This window comes from Martes martes (genome assembly GCF_963455335.1).
Source record: "Martes martes genome assembly, chromosome: 17".
NCBI lineage: Eukaryota > Metazoa > Chordata > Mammalia > Carnivora > Mustelidae > Martes > Martes martes.
The window spans coordinates 4,494,012-4,519,462 of record NC_137905.1 but is presented as its reverse complement, the minus strand read 5'-3'; the positions used below and the strand labels follow the sequence as shown (position 1 = coordinate 4,519,462).

Genomic DNA, 25,451 nt, shown 5'->3' with positions numbered 1-25,451 from the left:
TGTCATTTACATTCTACTGACAGGAGGGACGGGTTTTCCTGGGTGGCTGCTGGGCGCTTATCTGACAATGCTGTGGCCAACATGATTGCTGACGTTTTTGAAAATCCAAGAGTCACGTTATGCTTACAAATGTGTACGGCCCCAGACTGAAAAGTCAGCTGAGTCTGCAAGGGAAAATGGGTTTGTCGGAGCGACATTGTTGGAGCTGCCCACGCGACCTGAAGCCTCTCTCCCCCACTCACCCTGAAGGAGGCTCGCGCCTGCTCTGACCTCTAGCTGGCTGGTGCAGGGGGAAGTTTTAGTTCTTAGTCATGAGTTGGGCCACCTTCCTGCTTCTGGGCAAATGCGGCTGACAAAACACACGCATGCAGCATCTGAGTGGAGAACAGCCCTCCCCTCCCTTTTCTCCTGCGGGCACCCCGCTCACACACAGGAAAACGTGGGTGTACCACCAGAAAGGCAGAGTGGAGCCGCATCGTATACGGGGAGAACGCATGTGTGTGCACTTGCTCGCGTGTGTGCCTGGATGTGTGTGCACGCCCCTGTGTGTGTGTGCACTATGATGGCAGCTGGCCGCGAGGGCATGGGGACTGGGGACGCCTGTCACCCTCATGGTGCTGCTCAGTCCCCAGAGGGCCCACGGCACATCTTCCCAGCCCAAGGCTCGGGAGCTGGGCCTGCAGCTCCGGGTAACCCCGGTGGGGGGAGCCGGGCCCAGACCTCTGCACAGCCGTCTACAGCAGCTGCTGCCTCAGCTAGTCCCCCTCCGCCTTCTGCTCCCCAGCACCCAGGCTGATAGGCCAAGTTCTGGAATCCATTAGAAGCACCCCCTCCTTCACGCCAGCTCTGTGACCTGGACCAGATGCACGCAGAGCTCTAAACCTCCGTGTCCCCATCTGCACAGTCTGGAGGCAGCGGTAAGGATTACAGGAAATGGGATCTGTGCTGGGCGTGGCTCCTGGGTCCTCACCTCTCTGCTGAAACTGCCCCAGGCGGCGGCCTCAGTGCCTCCGAGCCCCGCCAGCCCCGACCATGGCCTCCCTGCTTCTCCCTCTCCTTGAGCTTTGTGCACCCACCACGCTTATGCTCGCTCCTCTGCATTTAAAGGCAGGGCCGTTCCCAGGCACATAGTCATTGGCCCCTGTTTGTGAGCACTGCTCTGCGAGCACTGCTCAAGGACCTACTAGTGCCAAGCACAATGCTAAGCACTGGGGCGGGCAGATTAGACAAACGAGGGTCCTGAGGATAACAGAAGCCGTTTACTGAGCACTGACAACATGCCGGGCACCGTTCTAAGCGCGTACATGTGTTGGCACATTTCTTTACCCCAAGACCGTCTCCATGCGGTCGACACTGCTCCCAAGCCCATTTCCCAGCTAAAAAAACTGAGGCTCAGAATGCTGATGCAGTCAGCAGCCAGAACCCACTTTCCCTGCCCTTTGGAGCACTGTTCCCAGAGCAGGGCCCCCCGGAACCAGCAGCGTCAGCAGCCCCCAGGAAACCATGGGACTGTGGCCGCTGGGGGTCCAGACTTGCTGATTCACCGACTCTGGGAGGACGTGCCCCTGCGGGATTCTGGGGCCTCCAAAGCCCGAGAAGCACTGATCTAGAGAAAGCAGGGAAGGGAGGAGGCCACACCTGCCCTGGCAGGGGAGGGGTGAAACGGAAGTTCTCAAGGGCAGAGAAGCTGAAGCGCCCTGAGTTCAGCCCACCCCCTCCTTCCCACCCACACTTCTTTTAGTTTGAGGAAGTGATCGTGAAAAGGAGCTTCCTGTATGGCCTGGCTTCTCCACGGCAGAATTTACAGACTTAGAGGCATCTAGGCGGGACTCCTGAGTATCTCATCACCAAAGACCATCAGGACAGTCCCCCCAAGACTCTCCCTCACTCAAATCCCACAGTCCAAGGAAGAGAAGCGCTCTCTTTAGGAACAGAGCTACAGAGCCGTGGCACGGGGTAGCAGGGGTCCTTTCTGTCACCTCTGGATCGTCCATTAGACATGAGACATCATGGGGGCGCCTGGGTGGCTCAGTGGGTTAAAGCCTCTGCCTTCAGCTCAGTTCATGATCTCAGGGTCCTGGGATTGAGCCCCGCATCAGGCTCTCTGCTCAGCGGGAAGCCTGCCCCCCCCCACCTGCCTCTCTGCCTACTTGTGATCTGTCAAACAAATAAATAAAATCTTTAAAAAAAAAAAGAAAAAGACATGAGACATCACTGACAAGGAATCACAAATGCATCATGAGATCACACAGAACCCCGTCTTGGAGGAGACATCAGCCCGCAACAAACCAAGGCCGGGAGCGCCATCCTTGAGGACTGCCCATGCCAGCACCAGTTGTCCTCTGGACAGCACTGGGAGTTCAGAACCCGGGCTGATTGCACATCAGGCCTCGGCCCCGAGTCCAGGCTGTGGACACCCGCCCCTTCCCACCCAGCCAATGTCTTAGTCATTCACACGGCATGAATAAACCTCACTCTCAAAAGAACTTGACCTTCTAGGAGGTCTTGGAGGCCTCGTGGTGTGAAAGAGCTCCCGTGGCCCTACGCCCCGCCAGCTCAGGATGGAAAGACGCCAGGCAGGGCCTGCTTGGTTCCGTGTCCTGTTTCTCCCTGCAAGGTCCTTGCCTTCATTTACTGAGCAAGTTAATACACAACATGAGGCCCTCATTGCCAAGTTCACTGGCACAGCCTGGCACCAAGTAGGTGCCCAGAAAGTCACTGTGGTTACTTTTCATTCTCTCCTCCACAACGCCTCCTGCCTTCACCCCCTTCTCCACCCTGCGTTTCTGTCCTTTCTCTCCCGTTGACAATCTTTCCTCCTCACCATCCCTCCTGAGCTCTGTCTGGGGCTGAACTAGCAGGAGGGATTCAGAAGCGAGAGACGGGATGGAAGGAGGACTGGTGGGTGATGTTAAGCACTTAGGACAAGGTGGGTGTGGGAGGAGACATGAAGAGGGGAGACGACCACACAGGGCATGGGAACAGAGGAAGAAAAGGAGGAGGAGTCAGACTTCGCTGGGACCATTGCAGCCACCGAACAAGCAGCCCCGTATTTTCCCAAAAACTGCTAATGGCACAGAATCTCCACCTAGCTCTCAAGGACTCTCCCACCCCTCCCACCCCAACTTGAAATTCCCTCCACTCAGGTAATCACCGAGAGGAAGATTCTGACCACACCACCCAGCATTCTCACCTGGGTGGACCCCATGCAAGGCCACACTGACTAAGGACCCCCACTTTCTCCCAAATGGGACCCTACTCTTCCCCTCTGCCTCTCCTTGAAGCCAGCCCTGGATGGAAAGGGACAAAAACCCAGAGGGTTTTGTTTACAACTGTTTACATTTGTTTACAAATGCTCTGAACACTTTTTTTCCCCATTTCACACAGAACACGGAGTAGAGAAGAATCAGCACATCAGTGCAAATAAGCAAAAATCAGGATCTAACCACCAGGGTAGCCACTCTGTGCATGTCCTGTGGATCTACTGAGCTACTTTCCTATCTGTCCGGTCACTGTGACATCCCACAGCACCAGGCACACAGTAGGCACCACTGCACACCTGCTGGGCAACAGAGAGAGACAGAGAGGCACCTCATTTCATAATTTCCACCCAATAGTGAACTTCAGAGCAAGACAAAAGAAAGGGGAAGGAGACACAGGGAGGAAATTGCCCCAGAGCAAGACAGGATTGCAGCTTGCTCTAAAGCTGACCTTACCTTATATAGACTCCCTAAGAAGTTATGCAAACAAGGTTCGGTAAAGGAAGAAACCAACCCACACACCAAAAAAGCTGAGCTGTCAGCTTCCACCAAGCGAGCTCCCAGCTCCCTGGAGCGAGGACGAGAGGAAATGGGAAAGAAGTCGTGCATCCTGCTGCCCAGGGCGAGGGGATGAGTGGACAGTGGACAGCCCTCCCTTCCAGCCGGCGGCTCAGTGGGGGGAGCCCAGGCAGTCACAGACCAGGACCTGGGACGTGGAAAAAACATTCTCCCTGGAGCTCCGAGGACAAAGGGCTTGTTGGGTGCCCGGGGCGGGCGGGGGGCGGGGGGGAGGCACTGAGGCCTGAGGCTGACAGCAGCCAGTTCCTCCCTTGAAGAGAAGAGACCTATCATTCCTGAAAAGCCCCATATTACCCACTCTCTTTTTCAAGGTGATTTTTATTGTTTGCCCGGGCACGGGCAAAACAACAACGACCACGACGAGGATGACAAAAACCTCTGGTCCCACTCAAAAAATGCTTAGAAAACACGAAACACAAGGAAAAAAAAAAAAAAAAAGCAAGTCCATTATCCTAGGAATATAATCCCGCTGTATTGATTGCTCGGAGAGCATGAATGGAGCTCTGGCTGCCGAGCTCGAGACCGCGCATGCGCACACGGTCCCCGCACTTGAGGCCACAGTGCCTGTGCAGGTGATGTCGGTGACCTCGTTCCCCGAAGCGGGAGACTTCTCCAGTGATTCCTTACTCGCTGCATTTTCATTAAACGCAAATGACCCAGCTTCCTACTTTGATGGAGAACACGAGAAAATGGAGTACGAGATAGCCAGAGGAAAAGCAAGATGATTACTTGGCTAGGACCCTCCGGGACTGGACTGATCCGGATACCCAGATTACCCGGGTAGCACAAGGCTCTCCCCCAGTGACAAGACACCAAGATTTTTTTTTTTTTTCTTTTTTCGATGGTTACTTTTACTTCCTTAAATGGAAGTCAGCGTGCAACACCCAACTCTACCTTCTGGCTTAGAGAACAGAGGCCATAACCAGTTCCCCCAAGGAGGAGCCAGTGTCTCCCGCACCTGCAGCAGGACACCCTGGGGATGCGGAAGCGTGTGACTGTCCCCGCGCAAAACTCCCCTGTAGTGCTCGGCTCTGCACTCATGTCGCTACGTCCTCCATGGCTGTCAGTCTGTCATCTGACAAACACTTACTGACAGTCTGTGACGCGGGGGACTTTGCTGAATAAGACACAGTCCCTACCCTCCAAAGATACCCCGTCTAGCCTGGCAGACAAAAACAAAGTGAAATTACACAACGTCGCCTGTGCCCTAGCAACAAGGTGTCACAGGGCGAATGGGAACATCAAAGAAAGAAGGAAACTCATTCGGCCTGGGCAGTGGTAATCAAGGCAGGCTTCACGGAGGAGGTGACGTGTGCTCTGGGTCTTGAAGGACAACCTAGAGTTTGCCCAGCTAACAAGATAAGGACAAATGGGCTCATGGTAACAACTCAGGGGAGAGATTCTGACAGAACGCCACAGGTGAGAGCAACAGCTTCTGGGGGCAAGTCCGGATGCCTTTCTTTACCAGTCATTCTCTCTCTCTCTGATGTGTCACGGGCTAGAGTAGCATATAACTGACTTATTATTATTGTGTATAAAATAAGCATTTAAAGGCTCAGAATGACTCGCCTGAGGGCTCCTACAGTTGGCTCATCCCTACACTGCAGGAGGGCAGAAGTCTTGTCCCCTACTCTACCAAATACCCAAGACAATGCCAGTCACACTGCACGTGCTCAGTACAGATCCCTGAACACACGAAGAGCCCTGGTCCCCTCTGCTATGGCCGCTGGAAAGCTTTCCAGTAGCCCTTGTCAGCTGCATTCAGTTCACTGGAGATGCCATCTTAGAAAAATAAAACCAATCCCCTTCCTGGATTTTACAAGTGTGGCTTCCGCCCCCCAGGGAGCAGGAGTGAACAGACAGGCAGAAATGATCAGATGTGGGCAGAGAGCAGTTGAATGGCTGGTCTAGACAAATGTGCCCTTTAAATAAAAGCACATGGGAAAAGCAGACCGACACGACGTTGCTAGAATTATTGAGAGATATGTAATGTGGGGTCCTAGCTACCTTTTGTGTTCATGTCCCCAAGTACGCTGTCCCCAGGGGAACAAAGCACACTCTAAACCTCAGCAGCCTGGGGGAGCCAGGAGACCCAGGCAGGCGCCCCGGCTCCACCTCCTTCCGTGGAGTGACCATGGTCCCAGTGGCCTCCCCCAAATCCCCGGTTCTCTGGATTGGGGCATGGCTTTCCCACCTCTGCCTCGGAGCCCCTAAGTGACGGGGACAGAGCTCACGAGTGGGTTTCATCCCTGTGGCTGTTAACAGCCTGGCTTTCAAGTCTGCCAGCACTCTTACAGCTGGCGTGTTTTACTTTTAGCCATTCACTTATTTGTTAGCTCATGCGAATATATAAGACAGAATCTCCGCCTTTTTATTTTTCTTTACGTGCTCATTTCCAAAGCCAGAGTTTCAGGCAATGAGACAAACCGATCACCGGCACCAGCCCCGTGCCAGGCACTGGATCAGAGAGGAGGGCCCAGCCCTGGGCACTGGGTCTCTGGATATCAACCCTCATCAGAGCTGATAGCTAAAGCCCTCGGAATGGGGCCCAGCACAGAACTGGTGGTAAAAAACGCTAGACCGTGAGACAAAAGGTCAACTATCACGGAGCAAACGGAAGTGGCAAGGAGTCTGGAAACCCAGGAGGTTAGATGCTCGTGGCAGGTGGAGGGCCCAGGGCGCTGATGCATATGAGGGGCCCATGGGGATGGAGAGTCGCCATGGGGATGGGCAGCTCTGAAACAGAGGGAACAAAGGCAGAGCAAAACATGCTGACCGGGGGATTCACCACAAAAAGGACCAAGGCAAAATGCTAGGAAGTTCTAGAACAGAAGGCATAGGAATAAAATGCTCAAGTAAAACCCAGAGCTGTCACCGAGACCTACAAGGCCTGCCAAGCTCTGGGCCCTGCCAGTCCTGAACCCCCACCCTCCCTACAGGCTTCCGGGCAGCCCTGCTGGATTTCTGTCCTCCTGCTCACCCCCCTTTCTCCTACACGTTGTAAAGACTGAGAGACTGGGGCGCCTGAGTGGCTCAGTCATTGAGCCTCTGCCTTCAGCTCAGGCACGATCCCAGGGTCCTGGGATTGAGCCCCGCACTGGGCTCTCTGCCCCACGCGGAACCTGTTTCTCCCTCTCCCACTCCCTCTGCTGTGTTGTCTCCTTCACTGTGTCTCTCTCTGTCAAATGAATAAATAAAATATTTTTTTAAAAAAAGACGGAGAGATCAATTACATACCATACAAAGGCACACCCCCTTTGAAGTGTACAGTTCATTGGTTTTCAGTATGATCACCAGGTCCAATCCCAAAACATGTCATCATCCCCCAAAGGAGACCTCATACCCACTAGCGGTCACTCTTCCTCCCCTGTCCACACCCCAGCAACCACTCTTCTGCTTTCTAGCTCTACGGACTTAACTTGTTCTGCAAACTTTGAACACATGGGGTCATACAATACATGGCCTTTTGTGCCTGGCTTCTGTCCCTTGGCATAATGTCTCCAAAATTCATCCAGCCTATAGCATGGATCAGTATTTTCTTCCTTCTGTGCTTGAATAATAGTCCACGATATGGAGAGAGGCACCTCGTCTGTCCTTCCTGAGATGATGGTCATTGGGGTGGTTTCCACTTTTTGTCTACTGGGAATAACGCTGCTGGCAATGTTCATATACAGGGCTTTGTGTGGACGGGTGTTTCCAAGTTTGGGTTTGGTGTTTCCTCTTGGGTAAATACTAAGAGGTAGACTTGTGAGGTTTAAACTTTTTAGAAATAGTCGAACTGTCCTTCACAATGGCGCCACCACTTTCCTTCCCCACCAGCAGCACACGAGGGTTCCAAAAGTAGTTTTCATCCCTTTTTGGGCTATAGTCAGTTCAGATGACCTCTCAGGCACATCAGGTTAGAAAAAAGTCGTAAAGTCGGAATACTACCCTGGGCACCAGAATCACGAGCTGCTTGTCAGAGGCCACCCCAGGTTGGCCACTTCAAGGAAGGTAGAAAAATGGCCTCTGAGCTGCGTATTTCCACAAATGGGCCTCCGGCCAGAGATGCGGGCCTTAGGTCTGCCCGTTAGCGTTCGAGAAAAGAGCTCATGGAAAGCTATTGTGAGCGTGGATCCTAAGAGTTCTCATCACAAGGAGAAATTTCTTTTCTTTCTCATTATGGTATCCATACCAGAGGACAGATGTGCGGGAAACGTCGGTGGCAATCTTGTCACAGTGCAAGTAAATCAAACCTTCCCGCTGTATGCCTCACCCTGAGAGTGATGCATCAGTTATTTCTCGATAAGGCTAGGGGTGCGGGAAGAGAAGAGCTTGCCTGTGGTCTTCCCTCCTTTTTTTTTTTTAAGATTTATGTATTTATTTTAGAAGGGGGTGGGGCAGAAGGAAAGGGAGAAGCCAACTCCCTACCGAGCTGGGAGCCCAGTGCCAGGCTCCATCCCAGGACCCAAAGATCATGACCTGAGCTGAAATCAAGGGTTGGACGCTTAGCTGACTGAGCCACCCAGGTGCCCCTTCCCTCTTTATTTAAAAAAAAAAAAAAAAAAATTGCAGTTGCAAGTGTAGGGAAGCGGCCCGGTGTCTGGAGTGGTGGTCAGGGAGGCAGACACTAGGAGAGAAGAGCTGGGCCTCTGTGCAACCTTGGGCCAGTGTCTTCACATCTCTGAGCTTCCATTTTCCCATCTGCGGGATGGGAATTACAATGGGGCCTACCAAACTGGGCCAGAGTGTAGATTACACGAAATCATTAGATCACGGTGGCTGGCAAAACAGTGGCCCCCAAAGATGTCTGCATCCTTATCTCAAGAACCCGTGATGGTGTGAGCTGATAGGACCAAAGGGCCTTTGCTGATGAGATTGTTAAGGATCTGGATGTGGGGAGATCACCCTGGGCGATCCGGGTGGGCCTGCCATAATCAGAAGCGTCCTCACATGGGGGAAGAGGGAGGCAGGCGAATGAGAACCAGAGAGACGGCATCATGAGAAGGACTCGACCCATTCTTAGTGGCCTTGAAGTTGGAGGAGAGGCTGTGAGCCAAGAGCCACGGGTGTCTCTAGAAGCTGGAGTAGGCCAGGAAACGGATTCTCCCCCTGGAGCCTCCAGAAAGAACACAGCCCCGCCGACACCTTGACTTTAGCCCTGTGAGGCAGATTTTGGACTTCTGACCCACAGGACTGTGAGATGATAAAATGACATCATTGCAAGCCGCTATGTTTATGGGAATTTGTTACAGAAGGCAAAGGAAAAATGAGACAGGTGACCATAAATGAAGCCCAGAAGCAAATCAGGATGGAGAGCAAGTTGATTTCAAAATGCACTGATGATGGGGCACCTGGGTGGCTCAGTAGGTTAAAGCCTTTGCCTTCAGCTCAGGTCATGATCCCAGGGTCCTGGGATCGAGCCCCACATCAAGCTCTCTGCTCAGCGAGGAACCTGCTTCCTCCCTCTCTTTCTGCCTGCCTCTCTGCCTACTTGTGATTTCTGTCAAAAAAAATAAAATAAAATCTTAAAAAAAAATGCACTGATGAAATGATGTATGAAAGGCTGAGGGAACGGCCCTGCCATCAGGTCAGACACGGGCTTCTGGGGACCTGCCCCTGCTCAGGCCATGGAGCTGAATTTGAAAAGCCAAACCCATAAAATTAGGTGGGTGGGGAACGCAGCCCTGCGGGAGCCCTGAGGCAGGAAACCCTGGCCAGAGGCCAGCACTGGCAGAGGCAACCACCAGGGAGACTTCCCTATGGGCCACCAGGCTGCTCCGTCGGCAGGGGGATGGCGGGCCTTCCAGGGGCGAGCTCAGCTCTCAAACCTTGTAGGGGACGGTCATTCATTCATCTATATTCAACCAGCATCTGGGGAGAATTTCAGGTGCTGCTCTAGGGGCTGAAGGTCCAGCCGAGAACAAGAGAGACCAGGATTGCAGCCGAGGAGCTCAGACTTCAGCAGGAGAGTCAGACGACAGACGTGACTCGAGAAAGTGCTAAGCGCGGTAGCCCATAATGGGTCCACATCAGGGAACGACACACCCTTGGGGAAAAAGAGACTGAAGCTGGCTAACCCTGATGGGTGGGGGTTCACCACCAAGGAGGCCACCACCACAGCCACGGTCCCTCTCTCCAGGACCTCGCCACGAAGCTGAATGTGGTGAGCGTCGCAAAGGCAAGGAGGGCATCTGAACGGAGGGGACACCCGCCCCGGGCCCTGATGGATGTATAGAAGGCCTCCAGGAAGGCAAAGTAGATCAGGACAGTGCAGGAACAAAGTTGGGGGGGCTGGACACAGATCCGGGCTCAAAGTCCAGTTTGTCCGTTTACTATGCCATCTTGAGCAAGCAACTTTGGACTCTCCAAGGAAATGGTCAGATTCTTCATCAGTAAAATGGGATAACTCCTTCTTACTCCTTTCATACGCACCCGTCATAGATAAGAAATGTTAGATGTGCTGATACATGCCAAGTGTCTACTGGGCCTCTGAGCGCCTACGAGGTCAGAACCCTGGGTGTTGGGGACATGCACTGGAGGGCTCATAAGAGGCACTCCGCGTCATCTCTAAGCATTTGGACCTTATGTGCAAAACCCACCAAAGGTTCCAAAGGGAGAGGAGTTGATGTTACCTAACGTGAGGTTTAGAAAGCCACCCCTGGCCTGGGCCGCAGGCTCACTCTGCACTCAGCAAGGGGCTGGGCACACTGTAGGCACTCGGCACATTTCCTGGAGAAGGAAAAGCCATGATCAAGGGCGGAGCTGTGGGAAATACCCACACTTCTGGGGCAGGAAGGGAAAAGAGAAGCAGCAGCAGGAAGTGAGAACAAGAGAGACAAGGCTCTTAAAAAAAAAAAAAAGACAAGGCACGTAAAAGGAGAAGTATGTGAGTTTGCAGGGGAACCACAGGGAGGGGAGAGGGTGTTTTCAGTAAGTCGTGCTCACTGAAAAATGCTAGAGGAACATAAAGTGGAATAAAGACAAAGAAATGGCCACTAATTTTGGTAATCAAATTATCAAAGACCTATGGGAGGGGGTTCCATGCTCTAGGTGTGGGGGGGCATCAGAATATAATGAGGTGAAGAAATGAGGGGAGATGACGGGGTGCAGGGAACACCTGGTCCAGTCCCCAAGCCATACTTCGAACAAGTCTGCATTAACTCCCAAGGATTTGCAAGGGACAAAAACTCAATTCAGTGAAGTAAACACTCTTCCTGAACAAAGGACACCTTACTGACCAGGAAAATGGACATGTAGCATCCTTCCCCAGGGAAGGGGAAGGCCACAAACTCAAAAGCAAGCACCAATATCACCCAGGAGGCAAATCCAAATGTACCATCACAAAGCTCACGCATCTGATGTCACAAAGAAGCAATGCAATGTGGCTCGAAACCTCCCAGCGACAGACGTGTGGAAAAAGAAGGCAAGGAAACATTGTATATTGCAGAAAATAATGAAGGTGATGGCTCAGTAGCCTTAAGGTGCCACTTAAAAATCATAACCCAGCATTGTCCTTGGAATAAAGGAGGTACTCAATCAAAGTGTGTTGAATGCACAGAGTGATAGTACTTTACAAAGTTCAAACCACAGTCATGGATTTCAAACTTCCTTTTGACCTCACATTCCCTTTGACCCTACAAGACAATATCTCTCCTGACCTCTTCTCTCAAATTTCTGAAATCTGTACGTGTGGGGGCCACTAGGGTGAAAAAAAATCCAAGGGCAGAACAGCAGGAGAACTTGACCACCGATTACACGTGTGTTGTACCATCACACATGGACAAGTGGACTTCTCCATTTGCATCCCACCCCTGTTCCTTTGGCAACAGCCAAGAGCCTGTCCTTGACCAAATTTGAACCTGGTCTTCTGAGCTCTTTTTCAACTAGGTCTCAACTTTTGGGCTTCTGCGTTCATCTGTGTGTTACCCAATTTCAGCAAGAATCCTGCTAAGTCAGTTCAATCGGATCCCCCATGCTCCAAGTCTGATCATCCCTTATATCTAGTCAGGTTCCTTATCCTCCATCACCTGCCTGGTGATGTCTGATCGCCAGGCCCACCTGCAGCAAGCATCCTGTCAGGTCAGTTCAGCCAGAATCCCACCTCAGCCCTGGCGTTTCCTCTTGGTAATTCCCTACCCACTGACATTCACCTTGCTCCCTGGCGCCTTGATGATAAATTTGTCCTTTTCTTCGTATGTATTCAGAATTGAGACTGGTCTCTATCACTTCTCCACCTTTTGGCTAAGATCAAGTGTAAAATTGAGACTGGTCTCTCTCCCCTATTGCAAACCTCCACTATATTGGTCCCTACGACGGTCACACAGTGCCCCTCAATGAAGTCAGCCTTACTATTCTTGAACAAGTGTTAGAATAAATCCGATTTTCTTTTTTTCCCCTTAAAGATGTATTTATTTATTTGAAGGAGAGAGACCTCATGTGGGCACAAGAGGAGTGTGAGGGGCAGAGGGAGAGTGAGAAAGACTCCTCCAGCAGACTCCCTGCTGAGCAGAGACTCAATCCCAGGACCCTGAGATCACAACCTGAGCTGAAATCAGGAGCCACCCAGGCCCCAGATCATACTTTCTTGAACAGTAAACACACCTCCATTTTCCATACCAACCTGTCGCCCCTCTCGGTCCCTGGTAGGGCCGACCTCATCCCACAGGGGCCCTGCCCAGGCCTACACTAACGCATTCTGCTTCTCTTCCAGGGCGTCGAACAGACCAGAGAAGGAGGCTGCGAGAGAGGAGGAGAGTCAACGTGGTCAACGATGGCCCTTTCCCAAGCCTTTTCTTCCACATCTACGCCACGCGGTCGCGTAGCCTCTCCTGACAGCCCCGAGGAGGGTCCCGCTACCTGCACCCAAGGCTCATTCTAGCTTGAGGACAGTTCTTCAAGGGAACCCCAAACCCATCCCTGACGTGTCTGCCGTCTGGTCTTCCTCTGCCCCATGGGGTGCGGTGCCCGTGGGACACGTTCGGGCGGCGGCCCCTCCAACGCAGAGACCTCCAGGGGAGATCCGCCCGGGCTCCCGAGCCGGCCCTCCTCGGAGAGCTTCGGCATTCCTTGTCCGGCCTGGACTCCCTCCCTCCCTTAGCCGGTCCCAGTCACCTGCCTTGCGGGTCCACAGGCCGCGGCCCTTTCAGAGAGACATGATGAAGAGTCTCCCCCACCGGCCTGAGTTTCAACAGCAAACGTCCCCCGGAGAGAGCTCCAGGCCTGGCTGGCCCCAGGAGTCTAGGCCACGCCATCCGGGCCCCGCGCCCCATCCCTGGCTCCGCTCCTGAGTCCTCACATGGGTCCTCGCTCCGCACCATACGTGGGTCTCGCAAATCCCAGCCCTTCCTTCTGCCGCAGGTCCGAATCCCAGAGGAAAAGGCCTCTCGCGGGAGCTCGGTCCCAAGTATCAGGGATGGAGCTGATTGGCTTGACTCGAGTCACATGGGCCCAACCCTGAACCAATCAGTCAACGGAGGGCAGGGCTTACTCTGATTGGCCAGGGCTGGGTCACGTGCCTTCCGTGCAGGGCCGTGCAGCGTCAAGTCGGCTTCTTTCGAGCTACTTCGGCTGAGCAGGGTCATAATAAAATAGGAAAAGCCCCCCATGCCCCCCACCCCCACCCTAAGGATGAGATGCTGGACAGACAAAAATATCAAACCCCACTTTTCTCTGGGAGTGATGATTTGAGCGGAAGACCCCAGGCTCGGCAAAGCATCATGGGAATATCCTCTGCTCCCAGAGCATCCTCTAGCCAACATCACGGGGCATCTGTCCCCATCAAGCTTCATGCCGACAGAGCCCTCCACCAATGCCCATTTTTGGTAACCGGCCCACACTCCATGTTTATTTCAACCTATTCACTGATGCGCGACCCCTCTCAAGAAGGCACTACGTTGACAATAACCATGGTTCTGAGCGATGACTCTGAGCCGGGAGCTGCCCCACGAGCTTTCGGCGTACCATGTCTATTTATCCCCACAACAACGCCGTGCGGGACATGCCATCATTATCCCCATCCTTCGGAGGAGGAAACAAAATCTGGGAGACTGGGAGACTTGCCCAAGGTCACACCGCACATCAGGGCTCCGGATCAAGGCAAGACAGCCTGGCTCCAGCACGGGTGCTCGGAAGCCACTGACTCTCAGATATACACCAACACGAAACTGGATCCGTTCCCAGGTGCTTGGATTCGTTTCAAAATAAAACTGCTTGCGACGGAGAATTCTGGGGTCTATCAACAAAGAATTCACTAAACAATGTGACATTTATATGAGAGAATATTATGTAGCCATTGGAAAGGCCTGGCAATGACAATAAAACATCAGCTCCCCGAGGACAGGGACTTTCTCTGTTTCTCTATTTACCCTCAGTGCTTAGAAAAGTACCCTGCAAAGAAGCCACTCATATACATGAGACGAGGGAGGGACAGAGGGAAGGAGGGAGGGAGGGAAGATGAATGAAAAACAGAGCAAATGAATTAATGAACCAGTTTCTGAGTGTTAAAACTTTGAACTATATCTAGTTTTTATTCTTTTCTTTTCACTTAGTCTTGCTTTTTCACCATTCTACTAGAAACATGTATTATTTGTAAGGTGCCAAAACAAAACATGATTTCAGAGACCGTGTGAGCCGCTGCTGGTCACATATACAAGATCTGTGAGCCCTTTCTGCTGTAATTCAGGGGTACCACTGGCCCCCTGATGCAGTCCTGCACCCTCTTCCTCCCCCTGGTTTCTTTACCCTCTCCCACCTTTCTGGTGCTCTCAGACCACACGCTCTGCTTCCACATCAATTAAATTCCACCAACAAGGTGACAATCACTGTAACTAACACTTTAGGACCACTTAGGACATCCTTGCTGCTGTGGAATTGCTTCCTTGATCCTCCTAATGGCCACTTTACAGCAAAGGATGAGCACCTGCCCCGGGTCACATAACTGATGAGACCTGGAAGCCAGGCCATTCAACACAGCCTACACCTTTAACCACCGGGCAGTAGATGCTTATGTACCGAGCACCTTCTGCATGCAGACCGAGGCCAAAGGTCTAACACACGTCCACAGGGGGCTGAACGCCTACTGCTTGCCAGCCTGGGGTTGAGCGCCTACTGGGGCTGATTAGGAGCTGTGTGCCTACTGAGCAGCGAGCCGGGGCGTGCGCAGAAAGCACAATGCCATCGGAAGAGCTAGGAAAGCAAAAACAGTAAAAAGTACCAGTAAGCACAGCCTGGTGCATCAGGGGCTCATGCTCTCGTTTTGAATGTGTTATTTCAGCTAACACTCCCAGTCACTGTCAGGTAGGCACTGGCAGGATCCCCGTTTTGCAGACTAGGAAACTGAGGCACAGAGAAAGGGAGGTCCTTGCCCAAGGTCACACAGCAAGCAAGAGACACAGCTGGGATGTGACTCAAGAGCACTTCTAACTCTGGGTTGTTGAAATAAAGAAGACATCACTCTGGGCTGGCCGGGGTGGGGGGGCAGAGATGGGGAAGAGGAATTCTGCCTGGAGGGAACCTCCAAAATCAAAGATCAGAAGGTATCATCAGGCTGCAGGTGCACAAAGAAGGGTGTGGGCAGGAGATGCAGGTGGGGACAAACTGACTGGAGCTGCAAGCAGACAGCCAGTGCCAAATTCCATGGGCAAAAGGGAGCCACAGAAGGTTAAGGAGCAGCAGAGTGACTTGGTCAGAGATGGGCTTTAGGAAGAATTACTCTAGCAATGGGACTAAAATGGATACAAGACAAAAAAGATCAAGGGCTAAGAGATTGTTGCGATAAAGGGGCAATGGACCTGTGTTTGGTTTGCCTCTCTTCTGGAAACAGCCTGCCTCCCAACATACACACTGCCACTCTTCCCTTAGGAAGCCACCCTCCCCGGGGCACCTGGGTGGCTCAGTGGGTTAAGCCTCTGCCTCAGCTCAGGTCATGATCTTAGGGTCCTGGGATCAAGCCTCGCATCAGGCTCTCTCTTTAGCAGGGAGCCTGCTTCCCCCTCTCTCTCTGCCTGCCTCTCTGCCTACTTGTGACATCTGTCAAATAAATAAATAGAATCAAAAAAGAAAAGAAAAGAAAAGAAAAGAAAAGAAAAGAAAAGAAGCCACCCTCCCCAACTCGGTTTCCTGATTTAGGTAGGGTTGCCCCCTCCCCAGCTCTGGGGGTGGGCATTGACTCAGGCCTAGCCAGCCAGAATCCCCTGACTGGTCCAGGACGGGCACAAGAACCCAGCCAGGGCAAGGAGTGTGTGTCAATCTGGAAACTTCCACTGGAGTCACTGGCCACAGGGATGGCTCTGCCCAAGGCCTGGAAGCCAGCCTGGCTTGTGGCCATCTGTATCACCACTCAGGGAGATGACGGCCTCCTGTCGCCAAGAAGAGTAAGAAAGGAGAAAGGCAGAGCTAGGGGAGGAGCAGGGAGGGGGTTCTGAGTTTGGGCAGCCTCACCTGCAGCTAGTAATCCCTGGGGCCTTCCTAACCATGGAGGCTACAGACTCACATTTTGCCTAAGCTAATCTGCGTGAGGCTTCTCCCCCGGCACCTGCAAGGTCTCAGGGGACTGAGGTGCCGGGCGGGGGGTGGGGGGGTGGTCAAGAGCGGGCCACTGGTGGAGTGACGAGTGTCGAACGAGGGGGCCACATGCATCCAGCGCCAGAAGAGCCACGGCCCAGCACAGGGAGCTCCAAGTTCTGCTGGCAGGAACAGGACTCGAGACCTTCCAGAAAACAGCTGCAGTGGACAAGGAGAGGCCAGGCCAGGGAGCAAGGAGAGACGAGAGGGAGAAGCTGGACCGGCGGAGCACAGGCGTGGGAAAGAAGGGTGCGTCAGAGAGAATGCCAGGAGAGGGGCTGTCAGGGAGGGGCGAAGGCCCAGAAGGAAACCGCCCCCCCTCCCCCCACCCCCCATCGCCGATGGAGGGAGGGACCAAGTGCTTGTTCTGGCTTCCGAGCCCTCCAACCACCTTGTTAGATGTTTGGAAACAGGAAGGCTGGGCCAGAAGGGGAGCCTGTTCTCATAGCATGGGTCCCTCGCGCTTGTCAGGACACCTGCCTGGGAATTAGGGGCTCAAAGAGCCCTCCCTGCCTCACGTGAGTGGGCAAGCATGTCTCCCGCAACCTGCAAACAGTTTCATGGGGCCTGACCAGAACCTACCAACCCGAAGAAGCCTCCAGGCTGGGAGGTGAGAACATAAACCACTTCCGGGACGCCTGGCTGGTTTGACCGGAAGTGCAAGCAACTCTTGATCTCAGGGTCGTGAGTTTGAGCCCCACATGGGGTATAGAGATTACTCAATACATAGAACTTAAAAAAAAAAAAAAAAAATCTTAACCCACTTCCTTAGAGATGAGGCTAAGACTATGAGCCTTCGAGCCAGCCTGCCTGGGTTCGAGTCCCAGCTCTACCACGTCCTAAGTGATCGCAGGCAAGTCTCTTAACTTCCCCGGGTCTTGCTGTACTCATCTGTGGAAAGGGACCGATCTCAGTCTTGGAGACAAGGCACATCAGGTGCAGCGACTCGTATATGTAAAGTTAATAGTCGGAGCTCTGAGTCCTCTGTCACTAGGTTATGAGGACACGGCTGGGGGAAGGAACACGTGTCTCCAAGAGGAACCAGAGCAGACACAGCAACCATAACTCGCCTATACATTTGTCCAACAGATGGCCGGGGAAGGCAGGCAGATTTCCAGCCAAAGCAGACGGAGGCTTCAGATCCCACAGTCCATTCATAAGATCAACAAGCAGCAGGGAAAGCATTTTTAGTCCCCCCACCCCCTCTGCCAGGCACTCCCATCCCTGCTTCCCTGCTGGTTGGGGGAAGGGTCAGAGTAACACCCCACCCCCCACCCCCTGCAAAGCCCAAGGGAGGAAGGAAGTGTTCTCCGAAGGCACCAAGCCCTTCCAGCTTCGCCCAATGGCCTGGAGCATCTGTTCAGAATCTGTGCTCTTTCATCCTTGGGTCACCTTCTCCTACTGGGTGGGGAGAACAATAGCTTCGGAAGCAAAACCCAGTCTGATGGGGGAGGTCGGGGGAGGGGGAGTGATGGATGGTCAGCAGGAGGAAAGAAACTGCTAGTTTTCTGTTCTTGAGTTTAGTGAAGAGGGGAAGCTGGCCTGGGAGACAAAGCCTCTGATCCGACAAGGCAAAAAAATACTGCTGAATCTCTTAGATGTGTACCAAACTGGGGGAAAGCCAAGAGTGGGCACTTACTCTACTTGCAAAAGCATTCGCCACGGGGGAGGAAAAGTAGAAATGGTAGGGAGAAAGGGCTCCCGAGTCAGAGGCCTGAGTTCAAATCCTGACCCATGGGCTCTCCATGAGAGGCTCTCCATGCATTACTGAAAGTGAGTTGTTGCAGTACCTTGCACATCTGCTATTTTATTTTATTTTTTTTTGAGATTTTATTTATTTATTTGACAGATAGAGATCACAAGTAGGCAGAGAGGCAGGCAGAGAGGGAGAGAGGAGGAAGCAGGCTCCCCGCCAAGCAGGGAGCCCAATGCGGGGCTCGAGCCCAGGACCCTGAGATCATGACCCGAACCGAAGGCAGAGGCCTTAACCCACTGAGCCACTCAGGTGCCCCTCACATCTGCTATTTTAAACCGACCCTTTACAAAAGCCAGGAGTGACATTTTAGAGGCAGCTCGCAGGAAGACATTTTAATTGGGAGAACATTAAAAAACAAAACAAAACCTTTGTACCCTCAGTCCAGGGGCAGACACTTCATAAATATTCTTCCAATTAGACTAAAGGCAAACTATCACTTGGTTAAGGAAACAGTCACAGAAAGGAGCCGCCACGTGTTCCGTGGCACAATCTTGAACTTTTTCTTTGTTTCACAAATGACCGTGTAGTTTTCTATAAGCACTGTCCTGGAGCATTTTCCACGCACTGACTCGCCAATCCTCAGAACAGCCTTCCAAGATTACAGGTAAGGAAACCGAGACCCTGAGAGGTTAAGTAACTTACCCCAAACCACACAGCTAGGAAGTGGCCACTCAGCGATTCAAACCCAACTTGCCAGCCCAGGGCTCCTGCCTAACCTCCAAGCTACACTGCCTTTGTCTGCACATCTGCTTCAACGCAAGGGACCAGAGACCTGGAGAGAGTTCATTCTCTACCCTCGGCTCCAACGGGTCCTATTACCAAGGAGGCTGAGCCTTTTGCTGCTACTGGAAGGTCTGTGATTCCATACACCATGTGTTCCTTTCTTTCAAAGGCTTAACACACCCCAGGGAAATGAAAGAAGTTTACAAATCATAAGCATTTTGCTTGATGACTTCTTACATATGTACACACCTATGTACCCACCTCCCAGACGGAAATATGAGCCATCTCCAGAGCCCCTGAGCCTCCCGTGTGCCCCTCCCAGTCAGTGGCTATCTACTTCAAAATGTGACCACCATTCTACTTGTCACACCACAGATTCGCTTTGCCTTTTCGTTGGTGGCTCTGTATTCTACCAATAAAAAACACGCATGTGTAACCAGCACACTCACAATGAGCTTGGGAGAAGGGAGGGGACAGCTGACAGTTTCTTTCTCCTACAATAAGCTCCAGGATTGTTTTTATTTTGGCTGAAGACAGGGGATGCTGGGGAAAGCTGAACGCGAGGTTGGAACGGCAGAGAGTCGACCCTTGAAAAAAATCAGTGACCCGCAGGGAGCAAAGGAGCTGTGTCTTCTGGAGACGGTACTGCGGGGAGCAACGAGCGAGCAGGCGGCCAGCTCTGTCGTTCTGGATGTCCAGAGAGGAGCACGCTTTGAGAGGCTTTTAAAAACCTCAAATCGGGTTCCTCCAGCGCCAGAGGCACCCGGGGTGGCCAGGCTCCTCCCAGTCTGGCCTCTGCAGCTCCTCCCCCTCCCGCTTTGACAATCGCCCGAAAGATCAGGAATTGCCCCCGAAGGCGCGCTTCCCTACCTGTGCACTCCCGGATGAAGTCCTGGTACTCCGCTCCCTGCTCGCCGGGGACGATGGTGGAGCCGTCATACTTAAAAGTCACCCTTTGGATTGGGAGAAGAAAACACACACACGCATGTCAGCGACGGCAGTGGCTGCACGGTGCCGAGCTTCCAGCAGGACCATCTAAGAGATGCTCTGGCCGGGGACAAGCCAGCGCTGGCTTTCCGCGCTCCTCGTTAAGGCTGCGGGACACAGCGCGGGATGACCCTTAATCCGCCCCGTGCGGAAGCCGGCTCCGTGCACCAGGCCCCCGGCGAGCTCGGGGAGCGCGGCCGGGAGAGCAATGGAAAGTTCCTCACCAGATGACGGCCGAGCCGTCGTCGCGCACCAGGTTGTACGCCGCCCGGCAAGCCTCCTTGTCGATCTTGGTGGCCATCGCCGCAGGCCCGCAGCGGGGACACTCTGCCCCGAGCGACCGAGCGCGCCCCGGGCCGGCCGCAGGGATTGGAGCGCGGCGGGGACACGCGGAGGGCGGGCGGCAGCGGCGACAGCGACAGCGACGCGGGCAGCGAGCGGCGAGCGGCAAGCGCGGCGGCGGCGGCTCCGAGGGCGCAAGGAGCGCGCGCCGGGACCCAGGCGGCTCCACCACGCCCCCCTCTGGCCATTGGCTGCCTGACCTCGGGGGCGGGGCGTCTTGACTCGCCTACGACCAATCCCAGTCCGGGAGGGTTGCGCAACTCCGCGGCGGGGGCTGGAGGAGGGGCTTTCCGCTCCTCCCGCCCCCTCTTTTCTCCCAACCCCCTTCTCGGTCACCCACTCTCTGCTCTAACTCCCCCACTTCCTTCTCCCCAACTCCTCTTTCGCCTTTTCCTCACCCCTCCTTACTCGCTCTCCCCCTCCCCCCACCCCTTCCTTGTGTCTCCCCCTCTTTATTCCTTCCCTGGACCTCTCTTCCCCTCCCCCTCCTTGCTCCTCCCACTTCCCTAACCCCTTCTCCTCCTCTTCCACCTCCCCTCCCTTCCTTTCTTCCTCTCCGCATTATCCCCAACACCAACCCCTTCCCCTTCCTCCCCGTTCTGTCCTCCTCAAGCTCTGTTCCTCCGCTACTCCCTTCCCCCCTCCTTCCTTCTGCCCTCCTCCTCCTCCTCCTCCTCCCTGCCCCCACCACCCAGGCTTCGGGGCTGCAGAGCTCCGTGCCTCCAAAGGGGGCCTCCAAGTGGGTGACTTAACGCTGCAAGCCAGACGACACTGCCCCCACCCCAGTATCTGGCTCTCTGGTTTCTAGGTGGGGAGGCACTGGAAAGCATTAAGCATTTCAAATAGGAGGGGACAGAAAGTGGATTGCTTCCAAAACGCTGGTGGGATCACTGTTTACTTTGTATTCTGGTTATTTGCATTCACGTCTTATCTCCCCCTTTGGGTTCCTCGGAGTGCCAGAGCTGACTCATTCTGTCTTCCTCACTCCCTCACTGACTCACTCATTCATTCCTCGTCCTCCCATTCCACAAAGACCAGTTACACCGTGTGGAGGCAGGTAAAAAGGCCTGACCCGGAAACCAGGCTTTTGAATCGCATCCAGCACTGCTACTTTCTAACTCTGGGCCCTTGCCCAAGCCTCAAAAACTCTGAGACGACTTTCCTCAAATTGGATAAAAAAATACTAACATCGTGGGTTTGTCTATGGTTCACCTGAAATATACATATAAACATAAAAACAAATATATTAGATACTCAATGAAAGGTCATAGTTGTTGGTTACTAAGTAATTAAGAGAAATCCTAAATAGAAGTCCAAAAAATTCAGGGAGGATGTCCAATTAGTAATTAAATTCTCAGAGGCAAACAAGAAGAACCAGTCAGTCAGTGGGCGAGTAAATGGGCAGGTGGACGGGACCACATTTTGAGAATAGGAGCCAGTGTTGCTATAAATAAAAAGACAAAACAAATAGGGGTTTGAAGTAGCCCAAAGCACTTCCTAACTTACTCCTTGATAAAGGTAAGGATATAATTGGCCTTTGGGAAGAAAACAAGGATGGAATCCTACCTCACATCAGTAATCAGGATAAATCCAGAAGCATCAAAGATTTAAATGTGAAGAGGAAACTGCAGAAGTTGCAGAAGAAAAGCATGGGAAGCTGTCTTCACAAGTCTGGGGTGGGAGAGGTCCTTCAGCCAAGTCCGGAAGCTAGAACAAAAGGTGGATACATTCAAATATATAAGAAGTCTTCTTCGAGGAAAACAACACAAAACAAAAAACCCAGAGTGTCTCGCGCGAAGTGTAAAAACAAAAGATTAAGCAGTGCAAATTTGCAAATCTCTGTGCTCTTGACCCACCAAGCTCCTCTGGAGGTCAGTGGTCCCCAGGCCTGGCTGCTTTTTGGAGTTCCAGGGATGCCCTGGCCCCACACTCAGAGATTTTGATGTAATCGATCTGAGTTTCCGTCTGGGGGATGGGATATTTAAAGGCCCCCTGGGTGATTCTCCTGCACAGCAGGGGCTGCAGCCACAGCTATGCTCACGCTCACATGTGTGTAATTCTTTTCAAGGTTATTCACGGACCTTTATTCCCAGTAGAAGGCGGTTACGAGCAACCTGAGTGCCCATCAATGGTGGGGCCGGGCAGGGGTGGGGGGACAGGACAAATAGATGAGGACATGGGTCTGCCCTGGAGAACCGAGGCAGCTGTGAAAGAGAGATGGGGGAGGGGAGGTTGGAGTGGGGGAGGGGGAACCTTCTCTGTGGACTGATGTGGAACATTCTACCAGATCCATCATGAGCATGCAAAGCGAGGTACAGAGCGATACGTTCAGCACACCCTTTGGTGTTGCTAGCTTTGGGGTCAAGCTGGGTGTGTAAGTGGATATTTCTATTTGTTCATGCATGCATAGAAACCTTCAGAGTGCACACAAGAGAAAAGTGACAGTCGCACCTATCGCGGAGGTGAGGTTGGAAGTCAGGTGCAAGGGGAAGGGGATAGAAGGGAGAGTTCGCCAAATGCCCATTTATTCCGTTCTATTCCTGAACCATGGGAAGGAGTTATCTATTCAGAATAGACTAAATAACCCCCCCCCCCACTCCCTCGGAAAGGTGACTCCCATCCTGATTATGCCTCCACCGCGCAGCATCCCCAAGGGGCGCCTTGCCTGGGCTGCGCCTTAAGCGGTTGTTCTCCTTCTATTCGTTGTTGTGGTCGCCCCCTGCTGGACGGAAAGTGTAAAGGGCCGGGCTTCAGGGGAAGGGGATTCTGAGCGCCCAGAGGCCCGCTTGCACAGTAAAGGCAGAAAAAGAAACTTCACACCGGAATTAAATGCCTGTCCATCGTGGTTTAAGTCGAAATCTGCACAACATGAAAAGCCACCTAATTCATGGGTCTTTAGAAAGCAGATAAAGCTATTTGACACTTTGTGTAATGCACTGTGTCAGGAACTAAGGGAGTGTTATGAATTTGTTCATTCATTCATCCATCCACTCACCCACTCCTTCCTGGAACCGGGCCTGTTAGGTGTCCAAGGGGATCACTAACTCACTTGCCTGCAGGGGGCAGGCGCGTAATGTAAATGAGCTAAGACGCCATCTGCAAGGAACATTTTTCTGGGGAAGGGGATGCTCTCTCTTTGGCCCTCCCCTGGCTGCCAGCTCCATCTTCAGAACTGGCCCTCAGCTCTGCCCACCTTGCAATGCAGGAATCTTAGCTTGGCAGCGCTAAGCCCTCCAGTCGTCTAAGAAAAGCAAAACAGGGATGTCTGGGTGGTGCAGTCCGCTGAGCGTCCGACTCTTGGTTTCGGCTCAGGTCGTGATCTCAGGGTTGTGGGATCGAGCCCCGCGTCGGGTTCGGTGGTCAGTGTGGGGTCTGCTTGAGACACTTTCTCTCCCTCTGCCCTTCCCCCCTTGCTTGCTGGTGCTCTCTCTCAAATAAATAAATAAATCTTTAAAAAAGAAAAGAAAAGAAAAGCATCTGGACCTCTTTATGAAAGCTTTTGATTTTTAAACTTTGGCAAGAGAGATGTTAACATGCAAGAGCTCCCTGTGTGCAAATTCAAGTTAGACAAATACTCCTGTGGCCCTCACAGGGCTTACAGTCTGGTAGGGGAACAAGCCATTCCTTCAGTGTGAACACTAATTGCTTGTCAACAATAGAAAATTCTATTCAGATAGACTTCCACAGGAGAGGGCAAGTAATGGCTCAGAGACTGAAAAGTCCAGAACTAAGCGGGCTTCAGGCACATCACGATCAGGGTTTACCCCTCTGTCTTTCTCAGGGTTTCTTTTTAGCCCTTCCTTGTGTATCAGTTTCCACTTCAGGCAAATGCTCCTCCTGTGCCCGGCACAGCCCACCCCAAGCACTGCAGAGCTGACCTCCAACCCAGACCTCCAGTGACACCCTCAGAGAGGCTTTCCCCCGCACCCCAATTTAAAGAGCCCCTCTATAATGTCCACTGGTCACTCTCTATCACATAACCTCCTTTTGCTTTCCGTGGCACTAGTCACTGTCTGAAATCATCTTTTTCACTTATCTCTTTACTTGCCTATTGCGCAGCGGCCCCCAGAAGAATGTTGGGTCTGTGAGGCCAGAGACAGTATCTGTCCTGCTTACTGTTGTAGGCCCATGTCCAGACACAGCACCAATCCCAGACAGACGCAGAGTTCACTGTCGTTGACTGGATGAATGGATGATGAAGGAGAGGGAAAGACCAAAGAAGAGGATGCTTGCAAAAGGATAAACATGCAGATGAAGGGAATACCACTAAGAATCCAGTAATAAACCCTTACATTTATGGCCAATTACTTTTCTTTTCTTTTTTTTTTTTTAAGATTTATTTATTTATTGGGGTGCCTGGGTGGCTCAGTGGGTTAGACCTCTGCCTTTGGCTCAGGTCGTGGTCTCGGGGTCCTGGGATCGAGCCCTGCATCGGGATCTCTGCTCGGTGGGGAGCCTGCTTCCTCCTCTCTCTCTGCCTGCCCCTCTGCCTACTTGTGATCTCTCTCTCTGTTAAATAAATGAAAAATTTTTTAAAAATTTTATTTATTTATTTAGGGGAGCCTGGGTGGCTCAGTCATCAAGCATCTGCCTTCGGCTTATGATCCCGGGGTCGTGGGATTGAGCCCCACATGGGGCTCCCTGATTGGTGGGAAACCAACTTCTCCCTCTCCCACTCTCCCTGCTTGTGTTCCTGCTCTTGCTATCTCTCTGTCAAACAAATAAAGCGAATCTTTAAAAAAAAGATTTATTGGAGAGGAGGCAAGATGGCGGAGGAGTAGAAAACTGAAATAGCGTTAGATCGCAGGAGTTCAGCTGGAAAGTCATCAAACCATTGGGAACACCTACAAACCCACCAGGAGATCCAAGAGAAGAAGAGCAACAACTCTAAGAACAGAAGATCGACCACGTTGGGGAAGGTAGGACGTGCGGAGATGTGAGTCCAAAGCGATGGGAAGATCGACCACAAGGGGAGGGGCCGGCTCCTGGCAAGCAGTGGAGCAAGAGCACAAAATCCGACCTTTTGCAAGTCCGCTCCACGGAGGGACGTCGCTCCGGAGGCTGGCGGGGGTGGAGCCCTCACAGGGACCGTGTGGTCTCGGGACCCGCGGGGTCACAGAAGGACGGGGGTGTCTGAGTGCGGCAGACCTCGCAGGTATCGGAGCAGGGAAGCCGGCGGCGGAGCTGGAGCCCAGGACGGGGCTCTCAGCTCGGGGGCACCTTAAACTGTGATCCGAGGCACCGTCGGGCCACTGCTCTCC

General features: G+C 52.8%; 1 protein-coding gene across 1 annotated transcript in view; it reads right to left on the bottom strand.

The window, feature by feature from the left end:
- Nucleotides 1-20,345, bottom strand: part of COTL1 (coactosin like F-actin binding protein 1) — a 38,937-nt gene extending 18,592 nt beyond the window's left edge. Inside the window, exons 1-2 of the mRNA XM_080828711.1 lie at nucleotides 20,073-20,345; nucleotides 19,732-19,814 (exon numbers count right to left, since the gene is read on the bottom strand). Of these exons, the coding sequence (XP_080684837.1) occupies nucleotides 19,732-19,814; nucleotides 20,073-20,149 (160 nt within the window). The 5' untranslated portion in view covers nucleotides 20,150-20,345. The remainder of the gene's footprint in view (nucleotides 1-19,731; nucleotides 19,815-20,072) is intronic.
- Nucleotides 20,346-25,451: the final 5,106 nt, after the last annotated feature.